Below are 23,831 nucleotides of genomic sequence, written 5' to 3' on the forward strand. Positions count from 1 at the left end.
CCCGGCCAGAGACACCAGTCCGCCTCTGCCTTCCTCCTCCCTTCACAAATAGAAACGGAAGGGGGAGGGAGAGAAGTGGAAAAAAAAAAAACCGAAAAAAAAAAAAAGAGCCAACCCCCCGAGAGGGGAGGGACGAGGAGCGGCCCCGCGGGGCTCCGGCCTGACCCCCGCGCTCGCTCCCCGCGCGCCCCGCGCCGGGCGCAGACCCCCGCGCTCCGCGTCCGCGCTGGGCGGGCGCCCGGGCTCGGCCGAGGAAAACAAGGATTGATCAAACTAGAAAGGAATTTTTCTCAACTGCTAATGAACAGGAGGCTCGGCTCCCGGCTCCCCTCCCCCCGCCGGGCCCTCCCCCTTCGCCACCCCGGCCCCCTCCCCCCCACTTTCTTTTCTTCTCGGCCTCTGCTCCGGCCGGGAGGCGCCCGGGGCCGGGTGGGAGCCCGCCCGCGGCGGCGGGGCCCGCGGCCTCCCTCAGCGCCCAGCCATCTTGGGCTGCCGCGGGCGGTCGCTCGGGGGGTCCTGCCGCCCCGCTCCCCCTCTCCCCTCCGCCGGGCTTCCACCCCTCCCTTCCTTTTTTTTTTTTTTTTAGGGAAGGGCTGGCGTCCTCCCTCAAATTAAGAGAGAAAACGCCAAGTCCCGATCTCTCCTCCTCCTCCTCCTCCTCCTCCACCGCCACCACCTCTGCTCCACCCACCCCGGTCCTTTCCAAAAAAAAAAAAAAAAATTTTTTTTTTCCCCCTTCAAAAAAGATGAGAATTGGAAGAAGCCGGCCCGGCGGCGAGCGGCCCCCGGCTGCCCGGGCGACGCGTCCGGGGCGGGCCCACGCCGGGTCGGTGGGCCGCCCGTCCGCCCGCAGCGGCTGCTCCGAGGGGAGGGCGCTCGGGCGGGATCTCCGCGGCGGCCGTCGCCTCCGAGCTTTATCCTTAGATCAGGGGGGGAAAAAAAGAGGAAGGAAGATAAAAAACCCCAACACTCTCTTCCCAGCCACCTTCAGCCATCTTGCGCGTATTATTATTTCAGGAATAATCTGTTTAATAAAAATAGCTGCGTCTCCAGCCCCCTCCTCCGCATCCTGGGTTCCCCGCCCCCTTTTAAATAATAATCCCGATAATAAAAATGACCCGCGGGCCGGGAAGTCCGCAGCTTCCTTTTTTTTTTTTTTCTCGCTCGGACTCCGGCACTCCTCCCCCAACGTCTATCCCCCCACCTTGCCCTCCCCCCCCAAAAAAAAGACCCTCAACAGGGGCGCGGGTCTGGGGTTCGCTGCTGGTGGCCGGGGGTGCGCCTCGGCCGCGAGCGAAGGGAAGGGCGTCTCTCGTCCCTACCGCGAAGCTGCGAGGAGGGCGGGCGGGGAAGGGGCACCGGCTCTCGGGGCGCTAAGGGGTCCCCGCTCTTCCCGCCAGCGCCGGACCTCGGCTCGGCTGCGGGAGGCGGGGGAGAGGGCGGGGATACAATGGGCTCGGAGGACAGCGCGGCCCGGAGGGTGGAGACGCGGGCGGCCCGGGGACTGCGGTGAGCCGGACTCGAGAGCCCCGGGCCGAGAGGGGCGGAGGGCGGTGTCTACATCAAGGCCGGTCCCGCTACTCGGGAAGGGGCGGGGAAACGGGGAGGGGGTGGCGAGGAGAAAGCGGCAGTGCCAAAGCGGCGCCTTTAATCTGCACCCGCTCGTCCGGCCCACCCGGCGCCGGGGAAATCAGCGGACGGGGGAGGGGCGGGGCTTGCCGTCCGGAAGCGCCGCTACAGTGGCCGAGGCGCGAGGCCCCTCCCCTTTTCCCTATCTGGTGCCGGGTGCCGCGGAGACTGCGCCTGCCATTGGTTTTCCACAGGAGGCTCCACCCCTTTGAGGCGGGGCAAGGCCGAGAACTTCACGTGACTTGCACTAACTTCGGTACTTTAAACATTGGGGTGGGACGTCTGGGTTCCACGCTTCTTAAAAGGGCGATGATGCCGCTGTGCGGTGGGACCACTTCTTCCTGGGCCCCGATACACATAGCTCTTTTTACCTGAGAGCGAAAGAGGGTGTCAATCAGCTCATCTGATGGAACTGAGCAAGGGGAATGGCGAAGATTTACAATGTGGCAATTTCCTGATGTCCTTAGTACTTTTATGCACATTTATGAGGCTTAAAACTACCAAGCAAGATTGACATTATTACCTGAGTTATATTTTCTCTTCCTAAGAAAACAGACTTAAAAGAACTGAGCCAGGAATAAGCCCTGAGCACTGCCCAATGTGGCCCCAGACTATCCCCCACCAACAAAACAAAAAAAACAAGAATGGGCTAACTTAGCACTTGCCTTGCTTGAATGTGAGTGTTTGAGGCCCTGGATTCCATCCTAGACACCTCAAAAAAATATGCTAGAGATTAATTTGTTAGCTAAAATATTTCACAAGATGGGCCAGAGCGATAGTACAGCGCGTAGGGCGTCTGCCTTGCTCAGGGCTTCGGGATTAATCCCCCAAACACCACCAGGATTGATTCCTGAGCGCAGAGCCAGGAGTTACCCCCAAATCAAAAAATATATATTTTACAAAGGCTGGGGACTGAAGACTTAAGGTGCCTTACTCTTGGCCAACCAGGATTCTATCCCTGGCATCCCATGTGGTCCCCAGAGCATTGCCAGGAGTAACCCCTAAGCATTACCCGGTGTGTGACCTCCCCCCTCAAAAAAATTTTTTTTTCAACAAAAGCTTTTTATGTGTCTGTGCAAGGCACTTTTCCAGGCTGTGTGGATTATGTTTGAGGATCATGTAGCCAAAAAAAATTTTTTATTTTAATTTAAATAAGCTAATTTCTGTGATGGAGTAAGGGGTTCACGGGACTCTTCAAAAAAGTTTATATTTAAGGGGCTGGAGTGATAGTACAGCGGGCAGGGTGTTTGCCTTGCACGCAACTGACCCGGGTTCAATTCTCAGCATTCCATATTGTCAGCACTGCCAGGAGTAATTCCTGAATGCAGAGCCAGGAGTTGACCCTGTGCATCGTTGGGTGTGACCCAAAAAGAAAAAAAAAAAGTTTACATTTAAGTCAAAACCTGGATGCTCAGGAATCAGGCAATTGACAGCCTGGGTGGAAGAGTGCTTCAGTCAAGGAAAAACAATTGCAAAAGCACCGGAGAAGGCATGTCCCAGGGGAGAAAGAAGGCTACGTGATGAGAGAGAAGACTGGCTGGGCTGGAACACGTGAGAGCCTTGTGGCTCATGGCAAGGAGTTTGGACTTGAAGCTGGTTGTGAGATGCTGTCAGATCTAAGATCAATTTTGGAAGCAGAGCCAATAGGACTCAGTATAGATTAGATTGGGGTTGAGAGGAATCAATACACTAATAGTAATAGGGAAGGAATGAAATCAAAATGTGCTCACAGAGTCTACCCTTTGGAACTTCCAGAGCATTTTCCTCCCCTGCCTGGTGATAGCTCAACAGGCAGGAGGGCAGACTTTGTGTGCAGGAGACTCACGGTTTGATCCCTGGCACTGCTTGAGCCCTTGAGCACAGAGCAGGGCACTGTAGATGTGTCTCCTCAACCACACACCCCCCCCATTCCCTCTTAGTTGATGTGAAGAGGAGACAAGCCGAGTGGGGTATCTGAACACATGGTTGGCTTTGATGCACAAACATGTTTTGGGGCTGCACTCTCTGGAGATTACCCATTTGGTTATGATGTGCACACACTTGTTTTGGGTGACGCTCCAAGGGGCCTGGTTCCTTTAATTGTGGTGCTCCCATAGGGGTGTGCAAAAGACCTCACTTTGTGGTGGGCGAGACAGGTAAAGGCGGGTCCCAGTTGCAGAGCTGACCGCCCCTCCAAGCCTGTGGCGGGAGCTATGCACTGGGTAATCCCCAGCCCCTTTATTTATGTTTATTTTCTTATTTTGGGGCCAGATTGGGGTGCTAGGCAGTGGAGGGACCACATGTGTGAACCTGGGTCTCCTTCACAACAGGCAGCCACTCCAGCCCTTAGAGCTCTCCCCGGCCCCTTCCTCAAACCCTTTTCACCGCGTCTCTTTGCACACATAGAGCTCCAAGCTGTTCAGAATGATACCTATACAAGACCCCTGAGGGCACGACAATCAGAATGTGTTGCTTCAGCTAAAGGTGGGACCCCCAGAAAGCACAGGTGCAAGAGCCACAGTTAAAGGAGAGCAAACCTCCTTGGCAAGGACCACCGGCAGGCATGCTGTTGGGAAGGGAGAGAGGAAGAGGATAAAAAGGGGAAATAAGGAGAGGGCCAGGGAGATATTACTGCACTTGCCTTACGAGTAGCTGACTTAGGTTGAATCCAAGACACTGGATATAGCCCCCTGAGCACCACCAGGAGTGATTCCTGAATGCAGAGCCAGGAGTAGGCCATGAGCTCCTCTGGATGTAGCCCCCAAATCAAAGAAAATAATAAAACATGGGACCAGAGAAATAGCACAGTGGGAAGGGTGCTTGCTTTACACGTGGCTGGACCAGGTTTGATCCCCAGCACTCCGCATGGTCCCCCAAGCCCTTCCAGGAGTGATCCCTGAGTGTAAAGCTAGGAGTCATCTCTGAGCATTGCTGGCTGTGCCCCACCCCCATCAAAAAAAGGAGGGAAGGAAGGAAGGAAGGAAGGAAGGAAGGAAGGAAGGAAGGAAGGAAGGAAGGAAGGAAGGAAGGACAAACCCAGGATCAGAGTGCATTTGCCTTGCATATAGCTGATCCAGGTTCGATCCCATCTGGCATCCCATCTGGTTCCCAGAGCATCACCATGAATAATTCAGAGTGCAAAGTCAGGAGTAACTCCTGAGCATTGTGGGTGTGACCCAAAAAACCAAGGAAAAAGAAAGAAAGAAAAGAAAGAAAGAAAGAAAGAAAGAAAGAAAGAAAGAAAGAAAGAAAGAAAGAAAGAAAGAAAGAAAGAAAGAAAGAAAGAAAGAAAGAAAGAAAGAAAGAGAAAGAAAGAAGGAAGGAAGGAAGGAAGGAAGGAAGGAAGGAAGGAAGGAAGGAAGGAAGGAAGGAAGGAAGGAAGGAAGAGAAAGGGAGGAAGGGAGACAGGGAGACAGGGAGGGAGGAAGGAAGAAAGAAAACAAGCAAGCAAGCACAAATCCTCCCGAAAATATCTAGAATTTGCAGCTCAGCAAGAGGTAGATAGTAATGCCATTTACTAAGAAGAGAATGGAAGAGTGGGATTTGGATGGAAAGATTTTCAGCGGCTCTAAGTTCGAGTTGGTCCTGATATCACAGGGGAAATGTTGAGACAATTGTATATGCAGACTCAGGGGGAGGTTTGTACTTAAGCTTATGGATTTCAGAGTTATCGGTGATTACATTCTAAATGGTAGAACTGAGATTCAAATCTAGTTCAATATCACCCTTGGGTCCCTGATCCTTGCAGAAAATTATAGGGGCCTCTCTGCTCCAGGACCTCCTTCCTCCTCCTTCCTGATGTGCAGGGCTGATGTGGGCCCTTCAAGGACAGAGTCCAGCCTTCATCTCTGAGTACAGAGCCAGGAGTCAACTCTGAGCCCCCCTGAGTGTGGCCCACTTTGCCTCCCTGCGCTTGGAAAGCTCATTTTATTGCTGTGGTTTGTCTAGCAGGGTCCGGTAGGGCTTGGGGCCTGGAGGGGCTGCGCTGCCTATCTCAGACCTCCGGGTAACAGACCTATGATTTTTCTCACTGTTCACCTACTGGCAAGCATAATCTGTGTTTTTTTCTGAGCAGGCTGCTCTGATTTCCATCTCCTCCAGGAGCTCAGCTCCCGCCGTCCTCTCCTCCCAGTAATCAGCACCTGCTTCCTGGACACCTTATTTAGTCCTAAGGGTCCCTGAGTGTCCAGATAACGACGGCTCCCTGATGTGTCCCTCTAGCTTGGGTGCTTGCTCTCCTCATTGCTTTTGTTTTGTTTTACAGGCCACGCCCAGCTGTACTCCTGGCTCTGCACATAGGGATCACTCCTGGAGGGGCTCAGGGTACTATATGGGGTGTCAGGGATCGAGCCTGGGCCAGCTGTGTACAGGGAAAGCTGTACTACCTTTTGGGCTCCCTCGCTGCAGACTTGGCTAACCACATTCTCTCTGCCCAGCTATCCCCGGCCCCTTGAATTCAATATATCGAAAACTAAACTCTCCATCCTCCTGTTCCACCCAGTTCCCCTCCCCTGGGCTCCCCTTCTCAGTCTTTGGACTCACCCGTCAAGGATCAGGGAGCACTGTGGACTCCTCCTGTCTGGAGCTCCCTCATGCATCAGTTCACTGGGGTCTATAGCTCCACCTCCTCCCCCTTACATCTCAAAACCAGTGCCTTCCCTGAGGTACGACAAACATCTCGAAATCAACTAGATGCAAGCACTCCCACCCACGCCTCAATTCTGCAGGCCTATTTGTCAAAGAACATTCAGTTGCCAACCTGTCAGCAAATTTTAACTGCATCAGGATGGAGAGATGGTAACATGGTTAGGGCATTTGTCTTACATGCGGCTGACCCAGGTTTGATCCCTGGCACCGCATATGGTCCCACCGCATAAGCACCTCCAGGAGTCATCCCTGAGTACAAAGCCAGGAGTAAACTCTGAGCCCCCCTGAGTGTGGCCAAAAAATACAAAGTAACCAAAAAAACCCTAAAATTAGGTGCTCGAGGGATAGTACAGAGGTTAAGACACTTGCATGGCTATTCTGGGTTCAGTCTCAAGACTCCTTATAGTCCCCCAGTCCTGCCAGGAGTGATCCCTGAGTACAGAATCAGGAGTAAGCCCTGAATACCACGAGGTATGGCCCAAAAAACAAAACAAAACAAAACAAAACAAAAAACCAACCTAAAATCAGATTATGGGACTGGAGAGATAACTGGTTTTCTTTCTTTCTATGTTTTTTTTTTTTTTCCATTTTCGGACCACACCCAGTAGTGCCTAGCTGGAACCGGGGTTGGCTGCTTGTACTTTAAACTCTGTACTATCTCTTTGGCCCTGGAGAGACTGTTGAAAGGGCTAGAGCATAAACTTTGCATACGGGAGGGAAGGCAGGCTTTTGATCCTAGCATCACAGGATCCCTGCAGTACTGCCAGGAGCAACCCCTGAGCTGAGAGTAGCCGCCCACCCTCCCAGGACCTCTGGGTGGGGCTGAAAAACAAAAATGTCAGATTAAGGGGCTGGGGAAATAGCTCAAAAGGTTGGGACACATGCTTTGAACTCAGAAGCCTGGCTACGATTCCTGCATGCATCTTATGATCCCCCAGGTGTGGCCTCCACAACAACAACAGAAAGGAAATAAAGTCAAATTGTGTGTGACTTCTTTGCTTAAATTCTTCTAAAGGGCTTTTGGCTTTGAATAGGATGAAAGGTTTAAAAATGGTGGTGATGGGGGCGGGAGGCGGGCAGAGCGATAGTTCAGCCAGCGGGTAGGGCGTGTGTTGCCCTGCATGCGGCCAACCCGGGTTTGAATCCCAGCATCCCATATGGTCCCCCGAGCACCGCCAGGGGTAATTCCTGCGTGCAGAGCCAGAAGTAACCCCTGAGCATCGCTGGGTGTGACCCAAAAAGCAAAGAAATGGGGAAGGGAGGTGTCACACCTGGCGCTACTTGAAGGTTACTCCCAGCTCCATGCTGAGAGGTCATTCCCAGTGGTGTACAGGGGCCCATGCGGTGTTGGGGCTCAAACCCTGGGTCTCCAGCATGTGCTCCAGCCCCTTGAAGTATTTGCGGCTGGGTTGGACACTAGAGGCGCTGGGAGAGGCTGTTTTTCTTATTTGCCTTCTCGGCGACAGCTGCTACCCCTGGTGTTTTCCTGCGAGGGCCCTACACAGGGCTTTGCCGTTGCTTATATTTTCTGGTTGCCTATATTAGGACTTCTATATTAGAAACACCTTTATTTAAACACCCATATTAAAAATATCTTCGCTCCAGATATTTCTACTGCACGCGTTACTGTTGCCGTTTTCAGTGTTGGTGGGGCCTTCCCACTGGTGCTGGGGTTCCATGGGGGACAACTGAGCCCGGGATTCCTGCATTCCAGCATGCTGCACACTTTGTACTCACGTAGGGCTCTGGGGGATCAGTGGTCAGGCCACATGCCTGGCACGTGCTCTGCTTCTGGAGCTGACTCCCCAGTCCCAAGGCCTTTATGACCTTTATGTTTGAAAATGTACCCCACCCCTCCTGCCCTCACGCCTTCTCCTCTTCTGCTCAATTTTTTCTCAGTAGCACAGCTCCTAATCCCATGTATCTTACTTACAAAAATCCTGGCCATCAATACAAGATTTTCGACCCAGGCTAGAGCAAGACAGGACACTTGCCTTGCACACAGTGGATCCAGGTTCAATCCCTAGGATCCCATACGGTCCCCTGAGCTCTGCCAAGAGTCATCCCTGAGCACAGAGTCAGGAGTAAGCCCTGAGCACCACCAGGTGTAGCCCCAAACCAAATAATTAGATAATATCTTTAAATTCAGACATTGTGATTTACAAATGTATCGACACTAGAGTTTCAGACACATAATATTCCAACACCCACCTCACCCCCTGTGTCAGCTTCCCTTCCCCAATGTCCCCATGTTTCCTCCCATCCTATTTATTTTAATTAATTAGTCTTAGGGCCGCCCCTGGCTGTGCTCACCAGGCTGTGCTCAGGGCTTACTCCTGGTTCTGCTCAGGGGTGACTCCTGATGGTGCCCAGGGAACCATGTCAGCGCCCTACCACCCGCTGGATTACCTCCCGGAGTCTGGGGGCTTTTGCCCTTGTTCTCTCTACCGGGAGAACTTTTGTGAGTGAAATTTCCTCTTTTGTTTAATTAAGTCTCCAGTATCCTTGAGCTTTTGAATTAGAAATGCCTTTTTTTTAGGGAGTGGCTGGATAAATCCGGGACCGGACGGGGAACACTGGGGCAATGGGGGAGGGGAAAGTGCCCACCACGGGGCAGGAAGGAAACTGGGGACATTGATGAGGGAAGCGGACACTGGTGAAGGAATATTGTATGCCTGAAACTTAATAATCAATGACTTTGTAACTCATTGTGACTAAAAAGTAATTTTTGTTGTTGTTGTTTGGGCCACAGATTACTCCTGGTGGTGCTGGGGGGACATATGGGATGCGGGGATCAGAGCAAACCTGGGTTAGCTTCAAGCAAGACAAACGCCCTACCCACTGTCCTACCCACTATCGCTCTGCCCCTTTCCCACCCATCTTTTTTTTTTTTTCTTTTTGGGTCACACCTGGTGGATGTGCAGGAGTCACTCCTGGCTCTGCACTCAGGAATCACCCTGGCGGTGCTCGGTTTCCCACCCATCTTAAAAGAGATTTTCACCTTGACCCACCTTCCTTCTGAGCCCAACCCCAAACTCTAAGGAGAAAAAGGTCTGGGTCTTCGGGTCACCCTGGCTTGGACCACCCCAATTCTGTTGTTTTAGTTGCCGGATGGGATGGGGGGACTGGCTAGATAGTTCCTGTCCGGCAACTCTGGGCCCATCAAGGCCTGTGAGTGGGTTGTTGTAGAGGAAGGGGCCCAAACCCAGTGCTGGAAGGATCTAGATTTTTTTGTTTTGGGGGGCCACATCCGGTGATGCCTTGCAGTGCCCAGTAGACCATATGGGATGCCGTGATCAAACCAGTTCGCCCGTGTGCCAGGCAAGTACCCTACCCACTGTACTCTCTCTCCAGCCCCTGGGAGCACCTAGAAGGGAGCTGAGTCCCTTCTCTGGACTTGACACACACCCTGTGGTCTCAGGGTCCACCGCCTCCAGTGCCAGCGAGCCCCTGGGTGCTGCAGCTCTGTCCTGAGCCAGGAGATGAGGACAGAAAGACAGGCCGATGACCGGAGCTCGCCTTGCACATGGCTGACCGAGTTCAATCACCCCAGAAGCCCGCCAGGAGTTCAACCAGAGACAGGATTAAGCCCTGAGCACCGTCCAGAGGGCAGGAAAAGGCTATGGGTGGACCTAGGGCCGCCATGTTCCATGTGGACACAGACTCCCTCTAGCTGGCAAGGCCTCCCCTCTTCTCCCCAGGGCACTGCCCTGAGGTCTGTCACGCCTGTCCTGGAGGCAGGAGCTGGGAAATCCAGGGCGGAAGATGGCCACTGGCAAACCCCACAGGCCCAGAGGAGACAGCAAGTCACCCACTGGGTGTGCCCACACTCCACCCCAGGCCCCATCAGGGGAGGGGAGTGGCAGGAAGGAGGTGAGGAGGGTCCACCCTCCCTCCCAAGGGGAAAGGGATGGGGTGGGAAGGTCGAGGGAAGAAGCTGTTTCTTTCCCTTCTCTGGGAGTGCTCCATCTCTGGCCCCCTTGACCTGGGAGGAATTAAGAAATAAAGGCCCGGCTGCTCCGGGCACCACCTCATTCCCTAGAACATTCTTTTATTTTTTTCCCTTGGGGAGTTATACCCAGAGGTGCTCAGGGTTTACTCCTGGGTGGGTTCAGGGAACACTATCAGGGTGTCGGGATCATACCCAGGTGGGCCACGGTTGCAAGATGCCCTATCTACTGTCCTATCTCTCCAGCCCCCAAACATCATGTCTGGGAGCCCCCCAACCCCTCTCTTTCAAGAGGTGGGTCCAGGGCCCCAGGCTCTCTGCTCCTCTCTTCAGCAGCAAGAAAGCAGCACAAGACACAGCACTTCTGCAAATACGTTTAATGCGCTTTGATTACACAGAGGAAGAGGGGGCAGGAGGGAAACGACCTCTAAGTGAGTCACCCAGAAATTCTTACAAAAGTCCCAGGCTGGCTGCAGCCCCGAGGAACCAAGTCGCCACTGACATTAGAAACTCATAGAAAACGCTACAAAAATCTGTGCACTGCACCACTGGGGGTCTTGTACAAAAGGAGGGGCTCTCTAGGGCTCCTGACTTGTAACAGGGACCCCATCACCTCCCTGGCACAGAGGACTGAATGCCAGTGAGGACAGACAACCAGATTAAAAAAAAAAAGTCAAGGGAACTGCCCCATAGGGGCGTCAACTTGGGGTTTTCTCTGCTCTCAACTCAAAACCCAGTCCCAGGCCATGTTCATTTTTGTAGGGGCTCCCCAGGCTCCCCGTCCAAGTCCTGAAGTCTTGCTTTTGGCAGGGCCACAGGGGCTAGACGGGCCTGTGAGAAAGGCAGTGCGTCCCCCAAACCAGGAGACAAAAGACCCGGGTGGGCTGGGGTCCCTCAGGAGGGCAGAGTAGGGGCACACCTCAAGAAGAGGGGGGAAGAGGCACGTGGAAGGAAGCTCCTGAAGGTCACACCTAGTCCGCCGTGAGGGGGGGCTCCCCAAGAACCTCAGGGAGGAAAAGGGGCGCATTTCACAGAGTTATCCTATGAAGGGGCTGTGCCGGGTCTGGAACAGGGTCGACGCCCTTGATCCTCAGTGAGGGGTCCCTTCAAGGGCCGGAAACCCAAGCGGCACCCCGTTTCTGAAGAATTGCTGTGAGCACCATACCTGAGAAGAAGGGGCGCTGGCGAGGAGTGGGGTGATGTTCTCAGTGGGGCCTGACCCCAGTCTCAGCATCAGGTAGTACAGTGGGCAGGTGTTTGCCTTGCACTTGGCCGCCGTGAACCGAGGTATGATCCCCAGTATTCCATATGGTTCCCCAAGCCCCACCAGGAGTGACGCCTGAGTGGAGACCCAGGAGTAAGCCCTGAGCACGGGCTGGGTGTAGCCCAACCTCCCTCCCCCAAAAACCCAAAAATGAAAACAAACAAAAAGATCTAAGTATGGCAGGTGGAGGCCAGCCCCCAAAAGTAAGCACGGAGATGGCAAGAGGGAGGTGAGCTGCCAGTACTCTTGGGCACCTCTGAGGTGAGGGTGCTGGGGTGAGGACTGCGGAGAAGGGTCTCAGCCTGATTCACGTCCTGTGTCCAGCTGCGGCTCCGAGCTGGACGCAGTAGCCCGGGCGGTCCCAAGGTATGTGCAAAGGCGCCGTGTCCTGGGGGCCCCCTGGGAACCCAACTCCTGGCCCTGGAAGCAGCTTCTTGGCTGGGGTCTGCCAAGGGAGGGCTCCTGTGCCTGGTGGCCTCCGAGTGCTCTGATAGTGTCTCCCCCCTGGCCTGTGGGCTTCGAGGACTGCGCTTCGGGGAGGCCCGACAGAGGGATCTTTAGGGCCATACCTGGTGGTACTCAGGGATCACTCCAGGCAGTACTGGGGGGTCAGCGGCTTACAAGGAAGGAATCTTACCAACCCTGTACTGTCTCTCCCAACCATGCAAAGGGATCTCAGAGAGAGCAGCCTCAAGAGTCAGGTGAGAGGGGAATGGAAGTCATTTGCTGATTCCTTAGAGGAACCCCCAAACCATGGGCCTGAGCTAGACAGGCTGCTGGAGGGAAGACGATGAACCAGCAGGGCTGGGGCGGGAGAGCGAGCAGACAGCAGGTGGCTGGGGAGGACAGGCGAGGAAGAAGAGTGAGTTGAGGCAGGGGTGGGAGGGCACAGCAAGCAGTGTTTGCTCAAATGAAGTGAAAGGGGACGGAGCGACAGGACAGCAGATAGAGCATTTGCCTCGCATGTGGCCAACTGGCTTCGGTCCCTGGCTTTGGCATCCCAGATGATCTCCCAAATCTGCCAGGAGCAATTCCTGAGTGCAGAGCCAGGAGTAACCCCTGAGCACCACTGGGTGTGGACCCCAAAGAGAAACAAAACTGGGGTGAAGGACAGCCTGAGGGGCTGATTTTTTCCACCCGTCGTAAAGCTGGAGGGCGGGAGGATGTGTGAATGAGGGGGGCAGGCGGAGGTGATGTGAGACCCCGAGCCTCAGCCTGGGAAGGGAGGCTGGGTTAGTCTCCACGACTCTGACGGCCCATGAAGTGTGTGAGGGCCCTGTCTACCTACACTGGGCTCAGGGCTCAGATGTGGGGAAGCATCTCAGCTAGCCCCCGGGGCCCCAGCTATACCAGGTAAACTCTGGCACCTTCTCTGGTGTTCAGCGAGAGACAGGACCCCCAGGCTGGGGCCAAGAGAATGAGACAGTACATCTAAGAATAAAGTTCTGTTTACAAAAAAAAAAAAATTATATACATGGCTTCTGGACATCTTTGAAGAGCAATAAAATACCGTCCGGTGTCTATAAAATACAATAAGGAGGAGGGAAACCAGCGTGGGGGCCTGGGCTGTCCCATGGCCAGAGGGGCTGAGTGCCCACAGGCTTCGCAGTGAGCTGGGCAGAGCACCCGTCCGGCCACCCTCCCCGCTGCCCGGTTCCGTCTGTCTCCACCGAGGGCCACAGTCAAGGTCCGCAGCAGGAGGGGGAAGCTTGACGGCTGCCCACGCGGGGCCCTGGAGGCCAGCGGGGCTGCGGCAGGTGAGCTGGGCCTGTCCTCACGCGCGTCCTGTCCCCTGCAGGATCTCCGGGTGCAGGGGTCTCCCCGGAAGTCCCTGGGAGCAGCTGGGTGTGCTCGTGGCCCCGGTGGGGCCCAGCCCACGTTAGTGCAGAGGACTGTCGAACACCACGTCGGGGAGGATGGAGACTTTCAGCTTCTTTTCGGGCCAGCTGTACTCCTTAGGCAGCTTGCACTGTGGGGGAGCAAGCACAGACCTGAGTGCACGAGGCCCGCAGACCGCCACCGCTCTCTTCCCGGGCAGCCGCTGCCCAGCTGGCTTCAATCTCCAGTGCCGGGCCCTGAAGGGGCCACTGCCGTCCGGCTGCTGGAGCCCGGACACCCCTCCTTTCCCCTCACCCTGCCACTGAGCAGGCGAGGGCTGGAGGAGGCCGGCTGGGGCTCTCTCACCCCCACTGGCCTCACGGAGAGGACACCCTCCTGCCACAGGCATGTCAGGAATCTGCTCCCGGAGGGCGGGAGGCCCGGCTGGAGGTAGGGGAAGGTGCCGATGCTACAGGAAGTGACTTGAGGTCTCCGCTCCCCAGGGCCACACTTCCAGAGGCGGGTGGGGAAGCAGCCTGGGGAATCAAAGGGCTGGGCTGCCTGCGGGCCCTGTCTGCGTCCGGGCAAGTGCGGCTTGAGGTGTTTCCTTGGGCTTGAGCAAACTGCCTGCTTCCCCCTTTCATGCTTATCAGCTTCCCAGGGCCCCAGCCTAGGGGGTGCTCTCAGTGGTTCCCAAGAAGGTCCCCTGCCCCACCTGACTCAGTGTGCTGAACCTGCTGTGTGTGCAGGAATCAACCCGGGGCTTTATTCACGCATGCCAGGCACGCATTCTACCATCTGGTGGGGGGAGGGGGAGGGAGGCTAATATTTGTCTGTCTATCTATCTGTCCATCTATCTTTTCTGTAGCAGCAGGTATCAGATCCTGGGCCTCATGCGTGAGCTCTAGAGCAGAGCTACATACCTGGCCCCAAGCTCACATCACATTCCCTTTGTACGGGACCTTGCAAACGGTCTGGTGCTCAATAGATGTTTAACGACTTGCACTGAATGATACTGGAGCTTGAAAGCAGGGTCTGCCTTTTTGTGACTCTCACTGTCCCCAGGCCAGGCTGGACAGGAGGAGGAACCGAGCTCTTAGGCTGCCCAGAGTGGGGGCCGGAAGTAGGCAGGCCTGACTTCTAGCTGGCAACTCTCCCTCCAATGGGGGAACTGTCCAAGGAGAGACTGAACTTGAGAGAAGGGACAGCCTCTGGACAGGAAAGCAAAAATAAAACAACATACAAAACCACGGTCCTTTTTAGTGACCCACTTTCCCTGGCCACCCCCACCCCGGCTCCTGTCCCTCGCGCCCCCCACGCCCCAGCTCCAAGCAGCGGCCTGGCCTGCTGCCATCGCCGAGGCCTCTCAGGAAGTGCTCTGGGCAGCTGGCTCTGGTCAGACTGAACGGGGGCCGGGCCGCGGGGCCCGCTGCCTGGCGGGGCGGATGGCGGGCCCGGAGTGGGGGCCGGTGAATTCTGAATGGATCAATGAGCTGATTGATGCAGCCACATCCCAGAGGACAGAGAAGACACTATCGCAGTGGGGGTGACCTCAGGGCCGGAGGAGACCTGGACAGGACTTGTGCCTCTGCCCAGTGCAGGCTGAAGGGGCCCCTGGGCCTCCAGGTTAGCTGGTGGGACCCCCCTGGGGAGCCCCTGACGCTGTAAGCTCCAGTTCTGCCCGAAAGTTCCTTTCTGCCTGGCCTCCCTCCCTCCAGCTTGAAAGCCTGGCTCCACGGAGGCCACAGAGCCCGCCCCGGCTCCACTTCCAGGCAGAGGGCGCAGGCAGGGTCTATCTGGAGACCGCAGGCGGGGGCGGGCCCGCGCGCTCTCCAGGGCCAGGCTAAAGTTCCACCGACTGAGGGGCATGGACGCCAGGGAAGCTCAGATTCCACTGGGGTGCAGTTTAGGAGGAGTGGGGGGCGGGGAGGGGAAGGGACTTTCCAGGATGAGGTAAGGCCCTGCAAATGGGGATGCCAGGAACAAGGAAGAAAAACAAAGGGGATTACGGGGCTCTGTTCCCATACCCCTGAGGAGCAGCCTGGGAGGCACAAGCCCCCACCTGGCCGGTGGCTGCTGGGCTGCGGGCGGGCAGAGCGGCTCCTGGGTGGCCTGAGGCGATCGCAGGAGTCCCTCTGCCCACCGCGACTCCCTGCTGGAATGTTCTCTGGCAGCCGCCGTGGGCCTTCTGTTCAGAACCTGCCAGGGAACAGCAGGGGCCGGGAGAGCTCGTGCTAGCCGGGAGCCCCGCTGCCCGGGCAAGGAGGTTCTGAGGAATGGAGTCAGGCGCGCCTCTGGAGCAGAGAGCGCCCGGCCTCCCTCCCGCGCGACGCGGCCTCACCTCTTCTGGAGAAGTCAGATCTTCCAAGTCCTCCAACATTTTCTCTACAAATTCTTCCGTCAACAGAATCTGGGAAGGAGGCACAAGACAGGCTTTTATTTTAAATATCTGGGTTTCCTGCCAGCTGCCAACTGAGGGCCTCGCTCCCGGCCCCGGGACACGAGCCTCCTGCGGTGTGCTCTAGAGACGGTCTCAAGGCACCCGCGTGGCCATGAGGTCCTCCTGGTCCTGATGGGGTCCTGATGTCGAAGACCACCTGGCGCCCAACAAGCCAGTCATCGTTTCCGTCTTTGCCCCCTGCCTGCAACAGCAGGGGACCTCAGCAGGGAAATGAGGGCCAGCGGGTGTGTGTGTGGGGATGGAGGTGGGGTGGCCTGAGCAGTGCACATGCTCTGCCGGAGGGCCCCCCCCACGCCCCCCCACCCCAGTGGCCCAGGCTGCTGCGGGGTGTGGGGCATTTTCGGGAACAGCATCAGCCCCGCCTCCCAGGACTCATATGTTCCCCCCCACCTCCGCCCTGGCTTAGTCGGAACAAAAGGAATCTCTTGGATTTGGAAGCCAGCCTGGGGGAGAATGTGGGAATGTCTCAGAAGGTGCACCCAGGAATGCGGGAGCTGGAGGGTCCGGACACTGGGCGCCACCCTCGACCACCGTGGACGAACAGGCAAATCCCTGATCCCATTTGTTTTGGCCAGAATTCCTCCAGGCTTCCTTAGGGAAACCATTTCTCCAGGCCACCTGCCCACTGTCCCACTCTGCTGTGCTCGTCACTTGATGTTTTGATGTCCAGGACCCCCGCCGCCGCCCCCCCCCCGTGGCTGGGCACAGCCATCCCCCCCATCCTCAGCTCACGAGGAGCTTCCAAGGCCAACGGCGGCATCCGCAGGCTGGACGGTGACTCTCACCACACTCTGAGCTCGGGCTGCGTGCGCAGGGCTGGGCCAGCTGTCCCTGCCCCCAGATCCAGGCCGAGGGACCTGCCCCTTCCACTGCCCCTCCTACCCCGCTAGCCCTGAGCTGGTCTGAGAGGCTCCCGGTCTCAGATCCGGGGACACTGCTGATCCCCGTGTCCCCGGATGGTGCCTTTCCCTGCCCCCAGCCCAGTGGGAACATCCTGGTGGGGAACAGAGGAAGGGGCGGTGAGGGGCCGCCTCTGAGGGATGGAATGGATGGAGAAGGGTGGGGATGAAGATAAGAAGTGCCCTGTAGGTTCCCCTGAGAGGAGCTCACTCCGATAAGAGGTTCCAGGGCGGAGGGCTCAGGAGGCCCGGGTTCTATCCCCGGCTCCGCGTGAACCCCGAGCACTGCAGGGCACGAGCCCCGGGCACAGAATCTGGGAAGGAGGCAAAAGACAGGCTTTTACTATGAGGGCCGCTTTCTGAGCACTGCCAGGTATGGTCCCAACTCGAGCAAACGAGAACAGAAGCTTCCCCACCTCAGAAGAGTACGCTTTTAAGAGCAAGTGAAAGGCTGCTACAAGAAGGGAAAACAAGGGGGCTGGAGCAATAGCACAGCGGGTAGGGCGTTTGCCTTGCACGCGGCTGACCCAGGTTCGATTCCCAGCACCCCATATGGTCCCCTGAGCACTGCCAGCGGTAATTCCTGAGTGCAGAGCCAGGAGTAACTCCTGTGCGCTGCCGGGTGTGACCCAAAAAGAAAAAAAAAAAAAAAAAGGGAAAACAAGGGGCCAGAGAGATAGCACAGTGAGTAGAGAGCACTTTTTGTGAGCGCAGCCCACCTGGATAGATCCCTGGCACCACAAATGGTCCCCCAAACACAACCAGGTGTGATCCCTGAGCTCAGAGTGAGGAGTAAGCCCTGAGCACTGCTGGGTGGGCCTCACATCAAAGTAAACTAAAAGGTGAGGGGAGTAAGTGGGACCCGTATGGATCTCAAGGGAGGGAGACTAAGGGGACAGAAGTGGGCACCAGTCACTTAATAACTCTATGGCAAACCACAGCACCCAAAAGGAGAGAGAGCAAAAGGGAATGCCTTGCCACAGAGGCGGGGTGGGGTGGAGGGGATGGGATGGGGGTGGTGGGAGGGATGCTGGGACCATTAGTGGTGGAAAATGGGCACTGGTGGAGGGATGGGTACTTGATCATAGCATGACTGAAACGCAAGCAAAACGAAAGTTTGTAAGTCTGTAACTGTACCTCACGGTGATTCACTAATAAAAAATTAAAAAAAAAAAAAGAAGTGGGCACAAGTTACAGGACAGCACCTGTGCCCACTCGAGGACCTGACTCACCACTAAATGGCTTATGGGGCCTTGCCATCTGCAGGCGGCGGGAACCCACCCAAGAGGGGAGGGCGTGTACGGGGGTCCCAAGAGTGGCAAAGAGAGACCCTACGCCCGTCTGAAATCAGCTCAGGACACCAACTCACTCCACCTAGGGTGCGTGCACCCATCTGGCCTGGCGCCTTTCGGATCACACATCCCCTAGGCGTCTCTGCGAGGCTGGATCTGGCGGGAGGCCCAGGACACAGGTATGAAAGCAGCTCCAGGGGCCGCAGCGATACCGTAGCCGGGAGGGCATGTACCACAGAGGCGGCTGGCCCAGGTTCAATCCCCAGCATCCCATATGGTCCCCATGCATCTCCAGGAGTAATTCCAGAGTGCGGAGCCAGGAGTAACCTGCCAGGTATGACCCCCCCCCCAAAAAAAAAAAAAAAAAAAAGACAAGCAGGTCCACCGAGACAGGCACCCTCCCCCAGAGAGACATATCTGAACCAGCATGCCAGCTATGTAAGGCCAGGCACTCACCACTGAGCCACCGGTCCACGTCTGACTCTGCTCCAGGAGCTCAGGCCTGGTGGAGGCTAGAGCTGAGGTCTGTCGTGGGCCCCGACATGCCCACCTGCGCCCCCTCTCCCTGTCACCTTGCCCCGCTGTGGCCTCCTCTCATCCCACAGGTTTTCTCACCCTTAAGGACCAGAGTTCCTCGGCCGGTTATCACTGGTCTGCTAGAGCAGTACAACAGTCACATTCATATTTTTGGTATTTCCGGGGCTCGCTACCACCGCTGCACACACGAGCTCAAGCACACGCCGAGCGAGGGAAACCCACTCAGGCCGCAATGGCTACGCTGCGCTCAGGCCCAGCCCGGCAGTGTGCAGGGGACCCCCGCCTTGCCAGAGAGGAGAATAGGTCTGGGGGTGGGGTGGTGGCCGGGAGGAGGGGGTGGGTCCACAAGGACCTTGGCCACCCAGAGAGACTCAAACAAAAGGAAAGGTTCCCGGTCCCCAACCCCCCAAGCTAAAGCAGCTCCTCTCACAAAGGTCTGCAATTAGGGGTGGGAGGAGAGTGAGGGGCTAAAGGAAGAGCAAAGACCAAGTGGGAGCCATCTGCCTCCAAAGAGACTCCATCTCACGGTCATTTCCTATTCAGCTGGGGGGAGGGGACAACGGAACAGAACCAGGGGGGATACCCCCCCCAAGTGGCTCCTTCATTTTTCACTTGTGGCTGATTCGCTGCTTCCTTTGGAAACTTTCTGGGATCTTGAAAAAGAAACGAGACACAGAGGGAAAAAATCACACAGGAGATGTGCGTGATAGGAAGGGTGACATTCCCCGCAAAGAAACGGGGGCCTGGGCTGGACCGTCACAGCCCCAGGCACCTAATTTAATTTCCTCTGGGAGTTAAACCTTAGAAGCTGGGATTGAACAAACAGGCCCTGTTCTTTGTATATCCCAGACCTGGAGCTGAGAATGTTAACAGATCTTATCAACAGGACCCTGGAGATAGACAGCTCTGATGGAGCAGCTCCTGGGCACTCTCCCGAGGAACAGACGCGCTGTTGTGAGGCCAGTGTGGGAAAGGCCTGTGCCGAGCCGGGGCCCGGGGCCTGGGAGCTCCCCGGGTCCCCACGGGGCTGCCTGGCTCTGCAACAAATCATAACAGGAACCATGACAGGAATGGTCAGAAGGACAGCCGGGACGACACCACCACCAGCGCTACGCGGGGGCAGGGCCGTCTCCCTGACGGGGATGGATAGTGGATGGACGGGCAGGAGGGGACAAAGTAGGGGGAGATCAGGAAGAGAAAGGACCCGAAGAAAAGTCCCAGCGGAGTGTGGAACAGCCCAGGCATGGGCCCCGGGCAGTGCCCCCGGGAGATGCAGGCGACGCCCTCTCCATCGGTGCACTCACTCCCGCCCCTCTGAGCATCCCGCAGGTCTGGAACCCAAGCCAGGGCTCATCCGTGCCCTTCGTTAAGAAGTAAAAGGAGGGGCCAGAGAGATGGTACAGAGGCTGGAGCGTTTGCCTTGCATGTGGTCAACCTGGGTTTGATCCCTGGCATCCCATAGGGCCCCCTGAGCACCTCCAGGAGTGTGGCCCAAAGAGCAAAAGGAAAAAAAAAAAGAAGCAAAAGGAGTTTGTTTTATTGGTTTTTGAGCTACAACTGGTAGTGCTCAAGGGCTGACTCCTTTCCTGTGCTCAGGGATCACTCCCGGTAGGCTCGGGAGACCATATGGGGTGCTGGGGTGGAACGTGGGTCAGCCGTGTGAGAGGAAAAGCTCCCTACTTTGGCTTTGGCTCTGGTAGCAGGAGGAGACTGTCCTCCAACCCCTCTGCCCTGCCCTTTCTTTCCTTAAGGTTTCTGCCGAATTCAGCCCCTGCGCTGATCGTAACTGTCTGAGGACAAGGACCTGCGCCCACTGAACAGTAGCCGATTATTCCCCTAATAGCGGCCTGCAGGCAAGGAGCTGTCGCCCCCACTTTGCAGGGGAGAAGCTGCTTCTACTCCTCTGGCCTGCAGAACAGGATACTCTTTAATTTGGCGTGTGTGTGTGTGTGTGTGTGTGTGTGTGTGTGCGCGCGCATGCGCTCACACGTGCACTGGGGGTGGGGGGTGCCTTCAAGCAATGCGGACAGGGCCCAGTAACTCTCCGAGACACACAGCCAACTTGGTCAGAGGTTCAGAGGATGCGTTGCTGCTTGGGGCCTGGGCTATATTCAGTGACACTCTCGGCCTCCAGGGCTACACTTGGTCATGGTCAGGAGCACTCAAAGGTGCTCTTTCTTGGGTGGGGGGAAGGCACTAATTGGAGAAGCCTCAAATACTCAACACTCAGTCCTCTCTCCTCTAAAGGGGAGCTGAAGGGGGTTTCAGCTTCTACCAATGGCCTGGAAACCTGCAACCCCAGCCCCAAACACCATGCAGCTCCCAGCCACAGACTAAGCTACAGGGGCTGAAGCCATCCACCGGCAGCCGCTCAAAAGCTCGGTTGGCCAAATGGAAAAGGCAGCAGGCCACGCCCAAGGATGGTCTTTCCAAGCAGGGGAGCAGGAGCATGTTGAGGCCAGTGTGATAGATACAAACAAGGCAACACTTATTGTAGCCCAGAAAAAAACAGTAGCAGAAATGGCAATAATAATAAAACAGCAGAAATAGTAATAGTCATAAACTTCACAATGGCACTCACTGATATATCCACCACATCTGTGCAGAATAGCTTGGGGGTGGGGAAGAGCCAGGCCAGATCAATCCAAGATCAATCCACATGGCCAGCCCCTCACTGCCCCCAGGCTTTTGAATATGGAGCTCCTAGGTCTAGCTTCAGAATCAGAACACCCCAGGCACCCCAGGAGGCCTTGGGAGACTTCGAGCTCACAGCAGGAGGGGAAAGGTACTTGGACCCAACAAGGCTAAGCTAGGAGGGGCAGCCACCTCCTGCCCCTCCATGTTGGGTACTGATCCCAGGTACCTTGGGACAGCCGGGCTTGTCTAGGACCTCCCAATACCCCAGGCCCCAACGCAGCTCAGAAAGGACCCCAGATGTCTGCCCCGGGCGGGTGGCCAGGGCGGGCTGGGTGCGGATCTGAGCCCCGTGTCCATGAGGGCTGATGACGCTCACCCCTGCCTGGGGTCTCACTCGCCACGCTTTGTCCGGGCCCTGTTTGTCCTTCATGGGGACGTGAAGCGGTGGCCCTCTCCCCACTCCCTCTGCTTCTCAGGGAAGGAAATGAACTGCTGGCAGGGGGCCGCCTGCCTCGGAGCTGCTTGGGCACCCTGGGGATGAGCAAGCAGCCGGCCTGCACGTCGGGGCCCCCCACGACAGGCAGATGAAAGCCAGGGAGTGGCCTCCTGCATGTGCCCAGTGCGGTGTGGGGTGAGAAGCTGACTTGGGGCAGACCAGCTCCCCTCATCTGGTCGGTTCGCCCCCAGCCAAGGGCCACCGGAAGCAGAAGGCACAGCAGGGGCACCAGCAGGGTGCTGCCCAGGCCGGGGGCACACATGGGTGCTTGGGGGCAGCGGCAGCGTCTGGGGGACAGGGCCGAGCCAGCCAGCAGGCCAGGAGGCCAGCGGGACCTCCCGCCAGACGCTCACAGCAAGAAACTACGCTGGGGCCTAAAATGATCTCATGAGTGGGGATGTGACCGCTGGGGTCCGCGTCTCTGGTGTCAGGTAAACATGGGCCTGGGGACCAGGAGCCAAGTGCCCCGCGCTGGGCTGGGCTCCAGGCTCTGGGGAGAGGCTGGTTAAAGGCCTAGGAAAGGGCCCGCTGGGGAGGGGGGAGGGAGGGTGCAAACAGCAAATGGAAGGGCACTGGGGCCATCACCTCTGGGGACAGGGAAGCCCCTCGCATGGGAGCCGGAGCTCCCTCTGCGTGCCCATGGGGCTGCGGTGAGCCGAGGCCTGGACTCGCCTGGGTCTGGTGAAACGGGGGTGGGAGGGAGGCCGGGAGTGGGCAGACGTGGAGGCCCGTCCACGGCACGTCCGGAGTTTTGGAAAGGGCCCAGATTCCCTCACCTTCTGCCTGTTTCTCTCGGCCTCTCCTTTGTCACTCTTCCCCCATGTGGGGTGTCTCTGCCGTGCCTTTCCCCAAGAGCTCGCAGGCCTGGGCCGGGCGCCAGCACCAGGTGCCAAGGCCGGGAGAGCGGGCGTCCAGGGCTGACGCAAGGAAGCTGCCCCGCCCGCCCGCCTCGGCGAGAAGCAGGGCCGGACCCTGTCCAGACCGCCCTGCCCCCGGCCCTCAGCAGGCCTGGGGGGGGGGGACCGAGGCCAAGGGGACCCCGACCCTGGGTGCCGATGGGAGACCCCGCAGAGCGTGTGGCCGCCTCTCTGTGTCTGGGTCTCCTCTGGGGACCCCCCGGGAGGGGGCTCTTCTTGGCCCAGTGACGTGGTTACGCCCTGGAGACCGAGAGCCTCACCCCAGGCCTCCAGGAGGTGCTGCAGATGCCCAGGGAGCCAGGCGGCCCCGAGGGAGCCGCAGGAGCCCACAAGTAATTACACGCTCAGGTTCCCACAAGCTGGGGAGCTGCCTGGACCCACAACGGCAAGACCCTAGAGGAGCAGGCGGCCGGCAGCGGGCTGGGAAAGTGCTGACGGCTGCGGGGAGGGCGTGGGCTGGGCTGGGACGGGGCGGAGGCTTGCCCAGCGCCCCTTGGAAAGGGCCCGAGGAGAAACCTCCCGGTGGCGTGTGTGGGGGTGCCCACTTGGGGAGCGGAGCCCCCGCCAGCCCCGCTGGGCTCTCCCCTGCGAGGCGGCCCCCGTGGCGGACCACACTAATGAGCCCATAACTTAGGCCTTTGATTAAGCAGTTTCTAGCACAGCAACTTTATTGAAACATGCCGAGGCCAGCGGCTGGTTCCCACCGCTCCCCGTTCCCCCGGCAACAGCACCCAGGAGGGGCCGGGCTGGGGCGTCGGGGCTGCGGGGCTGCGGGCTCCGGCTCGCCAGGAAGGCCGGCGCTGCCCGAGCGGAACGTGGCGGCCAGGGCACAAAAGGTGCTTGGGAATCGGGGCTGGGTCCAAAACTCTGGGGGGGAAGAAGGGTCAGGGGGCGTCTTTGGGAGACAAGGGTTCCAGGCTGCTGAGAGCCCCGGGGGTGCCCAGGAAGATGCGAGGAGGGGCTTTATGCTCGCAGTGGAGCAGGTGAAATGGGGCCCGGTGGAACTTCTTCCTGCGCTTGGGGCCACCCCGGACTCGGCCTCCCCAAGACAATGCTCTGAGACCGACACGGCCACCTCAACCAACCCAGAGGGAATTGGCTGAGACATGCTGGCACATGGTCCCTTGCTGGGAATGGGGACCTGTGAGCTGCCCAGGCCGCAGGCCCCTTCCACCCCAGGCTCACTGCAAACCGCCACACTTCAGAGCTGGTGCTACAGTAACTCCCAACACCACATGGACGGAAATCTAACAGGACCAAGTGGGACTTTTAAAATGTATTTATAACTTTATGGTTCAAAGTAATT

General features: G+C 57.4%; 1 protein-coding gene across 2 annotated transcripts in view; it reads right to left on the bottom strand.

The window, feature by feature from the left end:
- Positions 1 to 10,572: 10,572 nt before the first annotated feature.
- Positions 10,573 to 23,831, bottom strand: part of SUFU (SUFU negative regulator of hedgehog signaling) — a 104,332-nt gene continuing 91,073 nt past the window's right edge. For both annotated transcript variants that reach the window (XM_004616314.2, XM_055119151.1), the window contains exons 11-12: positions 15,628 to 15,696; positions 10,573 to 13,437 (exon numbers count right to left, since the gene is read on the bottom strand). In XM_004616314.2, the coding sequence (XP_004616371.2) occupies positions 13,348 to 13,437; positions 15,628 to 15,696 (159 nt within the window). In that variant the 3' untranslated portion in view covers positions 10,573 to 13,347. The remainder of the gene's footprint in view (positions 13,438 to 15,627; positions 15,697 to 23,831) is intronic.

Source organism: Sorex araneus, chromosome 11 (genome assembly GCF_027595985.1).
Source record: "Sorex araneus isolate mSorAra2 chromosome 11, mSorAra2.pri, whole genome shotgun sequence".
In the NCBI taxonomy this organism is placed as follows: domain Eukaryota; kingdom Metazoa; phylum Chordata; class Mammalia; order Eulipotyphla; family Soricidae; genus Sorex; species Sorex araneus.